The sequence below is a fragment of the Amphiura filiformis genome, chromosome 5 (genome assembly GCF_039555335.1).
Source record: "Amphiura filiformis chromosome 5, Afil_fr2py, whole genome shotgun sequence".
NCBI classification, from domain to species: domain Eukaryota; kingdom Metazoa; phylum Echinodermata; class Ophiuroidea; order Amphilepidida; family Amphiuridae; genus Amphiura; species Amphiura filiformis.
The window spans coordinates 28,213,438-28,221,658 of record NC_092632.1 but is presented as its reverse complement, the minus strand read 5'-3'; the positions used below and the strand labels follow the sequence as shown (position 1 = coordinate 28,221,658).

At 41.3% G+C, this 8,221-nt stretch overlaps 1 protein-coding gene across 1 annotated transcript; it reads right to left on the bottom strand.

Moving 5' to 3' along the window:
• Positions 1-6,029: 6,029 nt before the first annotated feature.
• Positions 6,030-6,650, bottom strand: LOC140152110 (uncharacterized). Its single transcript, XM_072174407.1, has one exon. It carries the CDS (start codon positions 6,648-6,650, stop codon positions 6,030-6,032), a length of 621 nt encoding a protein of 206 aa, XP_072030508.1.
• Positions 6,651-8,221: the final 1,571 nt, after the last annotated feature.

Here is an 8,221-nt window from a genome sequence, read left to right as displayed (position 1 = left end):
GGAATTGTCATGTCAACAACATTGTCAAAAAGTGCAATATATTACTTGGTTTTACCAGAATTGTCGCGGAAAGTAAGAACTCCTATACATTTTTTTGTACGTTCTACTCAAACTTTACCAGTCGCTCATTTTGCCAATATACTAGATTACTGCTCGCCTGTTTGGAATGTTTACAAGAAATGTAATATTGATAAATTGGAACAAATACAGCATCGTGCTACTAGGTCAATTCTTTGTCAACATAGGGGGGCTCAATCATATAACAAGGACAGACTCAGAACTCTAAATCTGACAACTTTGAAAACTAGAAGGACTTATTTGTATGTTTCATTCGCTTGTTCATGTCTTACTAATGCCAATCCCTTTCTTTTATACAGGTGGTGTGTTAATACGAGACATGAAGCTTTAACTTTTAAACAATCAATCACTCCTAAAACAGATGCTTACAAAAAGTCTTTTAGTTCATTTCCCAGTGTTATGGTCTTCAATTCCATCCGAGTAGCAAGTCTATACTTTTAAATCTCAACTCAAATCTCACTATATGGAGCATGATGATTAATTTGTATTGATGCCTTTTTGTATTTTTTTCCAATGATATGATTTGTATGTGTGTGGTCTGCTGAGTTGGGAGCGCTGCACCTTGTGGTGACAGTGCTCTTTTGTGCTTTCAGTGTTCCCTGGCAGCTTTATAGTAGACCCAATTTGTTGTTTTGTTGTTTTAAACAATCAATCACTCCTAAAACAGATGCTTACAAAAAGTCTTTTAGTTCATTTCCCAGTGTTATGGTCTTCAATTCCATCCGAGTAGCAAGTCTATACTTTTAAATCTCAACTCAAATCTCACTATATGGAGCATGATGATTAAGGGCTGTGCAATAATTATGAGCCCCACGGGGGTAAAATTTCAAACGGCTCGCCAAAATCGCTTGCCCCCTCTCGGCCTGCCAAAAATCGCTGCCCCCCCTCTCGGCCCGCCAAAAATTCTTTGCCCCCCCATGATGCCAAATTTTTGGGATCCCAATTTACAAACCTTAAATGGTCTATATACCTGTTATGAGCGCAGCTTGTGAGCAGGAAAATGCATATTTAAGCGCTTCAGTACTGTTTTCCTAAGCCTTTTAGAGCGCTTTTATTAAAAAGGCGCCCCATGAGTGTGTGCCAAAAATCGCTTGCCCCCCCTCTCAGCTTGCCAAAATTGCTTGCCCCCCTTTGGCTCGCCAAAAATTCCTTCCCCCCCAATTTTACCCTCCCCCAGGGCTCATAATTATTGCACAGCCCCTAATTTGTATTGATGCCTTTTTGTATTTTTTTCCAATGATATGATTTGTATGTGTGTGGTCTGCTGAGTTGGGAGCGCTGCACCTTGTGGCAGAGATGTCAACAAGTCATTTTTTGCAAGTCAAGTCCAAGTCACAAGTCCTTTTGTCCAAGTCCCAAGTTAAGTCAAGTCATTTTGAAAAAGTTGAAGTCAAGTCAAGTCACAAGTCATCAAATCACAAGTCAAGTCGCAAGTAAGTCACAACTTGTCACAAGTCACTACAAGTCTATTCACCAGTTTTGTGTTTGCTGGGACAGGACTCCGAGTTTTCAACCCGACATACTTTTACTTCCCACGCCGAGCCCGTGTCGCTGATTGAGGGCACTATTTATATATTTATTTATTTCCAGTTCAGGTTATGCCGACACAGGCCCGCCAGCGGATAATTCATTAATGTTATTGTAGGCCTATTAATATTCATAAATTCTATCCATAAATTTCAATTTACAGAAAAGTATAACCTCAGACTTGTGTTGGTAACAAGTCAATTTTTTCAAGTCCAAGTCCAAGTCCAAGTCATTTCATTTCATTTCATTTCATATTTATTAAGTCTTATCAACAACAACAATTGACATTTTAAAAGGCACATATAGAAAATACTTAAATACATTTTATAAAAACAGAATAAGAATATAAACAGCACATATTTATAGAGATCACGTTGATAAGACCAAGGATAGCCCAAAAAGCCATGGAGGCTTATTTCCATTGGGGTCCTTTAAAAGGGGACAACATCAATGACAAAAGAAGGAAACAAACGAAACAGTCAAGTACTAGAACTACCCCCTTCTCGTGATCTTGCTTCATTGTGTCTAAGTCACAAGTAAGTCAAGTCATTTTGCAAAAGTTGCAAGTCAAGTCACAAGTCCCAAAAATAGTGACTTGAGTCAGACTCGAGTCCAAGTCACACGACTCAAGTCTACATCTCTGCCTTGTGGTGACAGTGCTCTTTTGTGCTTTCAGTGTTCCCTGGCAGCTCAGTAGACCCAATTTGTTGTTTTGTCTCAATTTTGTTGTTAATTGCCAGATGAATAAAATAAAAAAATAAATAAAATATAGAATGTGAAGCTATCAGTGAGCAAATTCTTGGATAGTATGATGTATAATAACTAGCGTAGCACAATTTATGTTTTAATATTTAAACCAAGGCAATATACAATCATCAATATCATTATCAATCATACATATTAAAGCAATATTATAACATTTTCAAACAAAATAGATTAGCATTTCTTTGCCATAAAATGTTAGCTTTTACTGTCAGATATATCCCTTTTATTTTTGAGCCTAAAACTACGGCAAAGCAAAGAAAATAGGAATTTACTACCAGCCTACATGTCGCCAATACGTACCACTCCTTCGGTCATGTTGTGGTACGACCCTTTGTTGTGTATATCACCGTCCCGCACGCCGTGGACGTACTGTGTGTTATGAACATCGTGTATGCGTTAAAAAAATAATTCCATCGTAATAATAAAGCGCTGAATCAGCCTTTAATTCAAAATCACGGATTTTGACAAAACTACAGCACTTAGAGTCTTGATTTTTGCAGTGTATATTGGTTTAATAAAGTACAATTTAATCGTGTAAAAAAGGAATTTTAAAAATTCAGTGAGGGCGTCTTCCTCAGCAAATGTTATAATATGGCTTTAAGTAGGTAACCCAGGCAAACCTTAGTTAACACATTTGCTAGTCAGCCAAATTCACGACAATGTCAATGCATATTTACATAGAAATTTAAAACATCTGGCCGAAGAAGGAAACATACATACATATGTTTTCTATACTTCACTTGACCCAAATATATGATTTTTTATGGTGATAAGTCACTCGCACATGGAGTTTTAGAGGGATTTGGATAGCAGTTCCATTAAAAAAGCTGCTATCATAATGAGACTAAGATCTAGAAACACCCCGAAATGCCGCTTTTGGGGAATTTTGCTAGCTGAAACTTTTTGATGAAAGTCAATCTTTGACAAGATGTAACTTTGCTACGGAAAGTGCTATGAAAAATGGTTTTCAGTTTTGGCTTTGTTTACTCAAGGGCTTTGATTTGATATATAAAATGATGCAGTTTGATGGCAAATTTGAATTCACCTAGCATACCTACTTTAAGGGTAGACGAGGTATTGTTGGTCGAAGCAACCTAAAAATCGATTTTCATTATCTAGTTCAATATATTATTGAAAATTAACACCTTGATGTTTTGCAAAAGTCCATTCTACAAATCGTATACTTTACAAACTTGCTTAATTTATTGTTATAAATGAGTTATGTACGTTTTACAAAAGCTGAAAGTGTTGTTGTTTCAGCCCTCTTTACAACGTAACTCAAGAACCGCAGCACCTATAAAAGTATATCTGTGATATTTTAATTCTTCTACATGCTCGCTATGAATTGAGCTATGCAGTTTTTGCCAAAGCTCACTACCATTCGTAAGATGCTGTGAACTACCAAATCACAACAGTTTAAAATAATTAATAACCTTAAATGATAATGATTGACAACCGGTCAAAAATATTATAAATATTGGCCTGGGATTGCAATTTGCATGACTGCTGTTCCGCAACATGATTTATGCCTGGTAAGAGACTTTTTAATAACATAAAGGACGTGCATATTTACATGTTATAATAATTAATAAGTAAAACTTACCGTGAATGTGGTGCAAGACGTATCAGTAAGCTTAAAAAATTATTGCAAAGACTGGTTTCTGTTAAACGCAGCCCGTGTGCCAATTATGGAGAAAATATTCTTGCTGTGATTGGCTGCGTTTGTAACAACGATTGACGTAACTTTAAGAAAGTTTATATAGCCTAATAAAGCCAAATAAAAAAAAAACATGTTTCACGTCCCCTCCCGCTTCCTTTTTTTGAGGTTTCTTCAATTATTTTTTTATTTTTTGAAATTCAGTTATAACTTTTCAAAAATTATGTCTAGGAAGTAGAGATGCTTTCTATAGCCTTGCTAATACACAAGAAACACTTTTGGAAGGTTTTGAGATTATGAGAGGGGGCCTACCTCTCTGAACAACAAATAAAAAGAGGCCTCCTCCTTTTTCCAGGCATTATTGTGTACACTAAAATAGCTCTAATTATGGGTATTTATACCGATTTTGCGACAAAAAATAAAAAGACCCCTCCTCCTTTTTTTCAAAAATCCGGACGTGAAACATGCTTTTTATTTTACTTGGCCTAAGGGTGGTGCAATAATTATGTGTACCCCCGTGTTAGGCAATGTTTTTTGAACATTTTTTTTTTTTAAATGTTTTTTGCTTGCTATCTTCTGAAGATAGCATTTAGAGCCTACGAAGAAAATAATTAATACCTCCAGCGGAATCTGTTAAAAACATCTTTTAATAATTCTTTATGTTTAATTTGTTTAATGATTATTATTTTGACTATCTACTAAAATTATTTTCTTCGTAGGCCCTAAATGTTGTCTTCTGAAGATAGCAAGCAAAAAAAGCATAAAAAAATAATAATGTTCCAAAAAATATTGACTAAAACGCGTTGTAAGTGCTAGATCGATGATTCAGTACGGCGTGAAACGGCAAAACTGCATTGACCGGGGCTGCGCGCTTAAGCAGTGGCGTACCGTGGCTGCCCCAACCCTGGGGGGCTGAAGAAAATACAATTTTGCCGCCCCTTCCTCAAAAGCCCGAAAAGGTTGACCCAATTTTTTTCCGGTGAAGAGCAAAAAAAAAAGGTTTCGGGCGCTAGCGCTCTAAAAGCAGCACATATTGATGTACCATTTTTTTCAAAAATTTTTATGCTTTATCAAATTTTGCCGCCCGTTTTTATTTACTAATTCTTTTTGCCGCCCCTTCGTTTTTGCCGCCCCTGTTTTTGCCGCCCCTTCTTCTTCCGCCGCCCCTTCATTTTGGCGGCCCATTGTTTTACCCCGGGGCTGGCACCCCAAAGGCCCCCCAAAAAAATACGGTTCAAAGTTCGAATACGCTTTGGGAGTCAAAATAGAGACCTTACGAAATGAAGTTACTTTAACTTTAACTTTAACGTCTAGAGGTTTATGTATTCAAAACCACCTTGGTTTTGAATACATAATCCTCTATAATCCTCTAGACGTTAAAGTTAAAGTTAAAGTAACTTCATTTCGCAAGGTCTCTAATATATCATAGTGCACTTACGTCCACGGCGAATTCACCGTGACCTTTCCAGCCATAAACCCGCTTATTGAAGATTAAACCGATATATGCAGTACTAAACCATTATATAGTAATCTATTGTCCAATGCAAATTTATTACCACCTGATTCTTCTTCTTGCGTATGTCAGGAAGAAACAAGATATAAAAGCCAAAGCATAAATTTCATTAAATTTCAAGCCCAGTACGCATCAACCAGTCCCTGGTGGCTTCATCGACTTCAATCAGGCCGGAGATACCATTCGGTGGTCTATGGAGGTGACAGGATGAGATGATGTGGTCGGCTGTTTGTTCCTCACTACCGCACTCGCAAGCTGGGCTTTCCTTTAAGCCCCATTGGAACAGGTTGGCATTGAAGCGTCCAACTCCACTTCTCAGGCGGTTTAATTTTGTCCAAGCAGACCTGGGTAGATTGAAGCCTGGGATGGTGTCTGTTGGGTCTGTGACAAAGCGCTGGAGTGGTGAGGAAGACTGAAGCCATTGGTCTTTCCATGCCTTAGCTGTCCAGTCCTTGGCTGTCTGGTTAGGCTGTGTCGTCTTCATCAAGACTATTGCTTGCTGAGCAAACGGCTTCCTGGATACCAATCTCCTGCTTTCCCCTCACTGTTCCTAGCTCTTGACAGGGTGTCATGAAGGAGGTGTCCTGGTTCTTCAGATCGGAGTGCTATAGCTACGGAGGCTGCTTTCCTTCTGATGTCCGGCGGAGGGATTCCTGCTAAAACCGGAAGCTGTTCGGTTGGAGTTGGTCGCAGACATCCTGACACAGTGCGCATTGCTTCATTTAGACCAGTGTCTACCTGGTGGGTGTGGTGGCTCCTGTTCCATACTGGTGCACAGTATTCTGCTGGTGCGTATACCAAGGCCAGGGTTGATGTTCTGAGGGTCTTGGCGCTTGCTCCCCAGCTGGTGCCGGCTAGGTGACGAATCAATGCGCATCTTGCTGTGACCTTGTCCCTTAGATTAACCAAGTGCTGCCGGTAGGTGAGGGCTCTGTCCAGTTTCACTCCTAGGTATGTGGGACAAGCCTCGAAGTTCAGTCGCTTGGACTTGATGGTAACATTGAGTTCTCGGTTGGCTTCCCTGTTGTTGAGATGGAAGGCAGAGGAGACAGTCTTAGCAACACTCAGCTTGAGCCGCCATTGGTAGAGGTAAGTATCTAGGGTGTCCATATCTAGGCTGAGCGCTCTCTCAATTGTGTCCCAAGAGTTGCTCGACTTCAGGATTGCCAGGTCATCTGCGTATCCATACTTCTTAGCAATGGTATTGGGCAGGTCATGGATGTAGATGTTGAATAAGAGGGTGCTAGGACGGAGCCCTGTGGCACACCGTTCCTCAGACTGCGTGGTCTACTAGCTTGGCCGTCGCTGGTCTTAAGAATGAAGTTGCGGTTCGAGATTAGCTGCACGATGAAGGACACCATCCGTCTGTCTGGTATGAGCTTGAGGAGTTTGCATATCAGGCCTCTATGCCAAACGGTGTCGTATGCTGCTGTCAGATCTACAAATACAGCACCAGTCTTCTGGTTCCCTTCAAAGCTGTCTTCGATGTCTTGGGTGAGGAGGGTGACCTGGTCCACTGTTGATCTGCCCCGACGAAAACCGGCCTGCTCGTGAGGAAGCTGTGGGTCTACAATCGGGTTGATACGGCTATGGATCAGGCGCTCCAGTAGCTTGTAGGGGATGCAGAGAAGAGAGATTGGACGGTAGCTCTTAGGGTCATCCTTTGGCTTATTAGGTTTGGGCAGTGCGATGACAGTTGCCTTGCGCCAAATCTTTGGTATCTTGCATCGTTTCATACAGGATGACAGGAACTTGCATAGCCAGTTGGTTGCAGCAGAGCCAGCATGATGGAGGAATTCTGGGTGGATACTGTCTGGTCCAGGTGCCTTACCTGCTTTGAGTAGTTTCAAAGCATCTTCTACTTCCTGCATGGTGTAATCGCTGCAGAGATCGGAGGTGGATGGCATCTTCCAAAGATTGGACACTTCCTTCTTGACCCGCCTGGAGTGATCACGGTCAGGGTTGGTGAAGCGGCCGTTGTTCACAAGTACGCTGGCGATGGCGTTCGCAGTTACTGGACACTTTCCGGCATTTGGTGTTGATCTGCCTGTCAGGCGGTTGACGGTTTGCCAGGCCCTTCTGCTTGAGTAGGTGAAGTCGATTGATTCCACAGTCTCGATCCAGCGTTCTTTGCGTTTCTCATCCAGTCTTGTGAGGAGAGTGGAAGCGCAGGAGTCAGATTCTTCCTTCGATGGAGCCGAGGTAAAGTCTTCATACAGAGTTTGGCACTCATCGTCCCAGCATGGGATGTAGCTCTTCTGGTATCCCCTTGGGATCGACAACTTGGCTGCATCTATGAGCAAGTTACAGTAGGCTGAGTATGTGGTGTTAATATCATCACTCTCTGGTGGTGGTAGTTTGGTAACACGCTGGTCGACCTCGGCAGAGAACTTGTCCCACTTTGCTTTCCGGAAGTTCCACCGCTTTACTGGTTTGCTAGCTGTTGGAGACACCAGAGCACTAGAGCAGGTTGGGTTATCAGAGATGGTCGGTGCTGAGATCTTGGGAACTTGTCCAGGATTTTACGCACAGGGAGTTGGTTTCCTTGGCTGGGTTCAGCAAAAGCCAGGTCTGGGTTGGTGCCAGTATTCCACCGTCCTGAGAAGAAGCTGTCAGGTACCTTAGGATTGAACAAGAGGGTCAGGTTGTTGGTAGAAGCCCATTCCGCGAGGCAAGTCTCA

Bases quoted from the DNA above. Each gene is read 5' to 3' on its own strand.
- LOC140152110 (XM_072174407.1), bottom strand. From the start codon at position 6,650: ATGGACACCCTAGATACTTACCTCTACCAATGGCGGCTCAAGCTGAGT.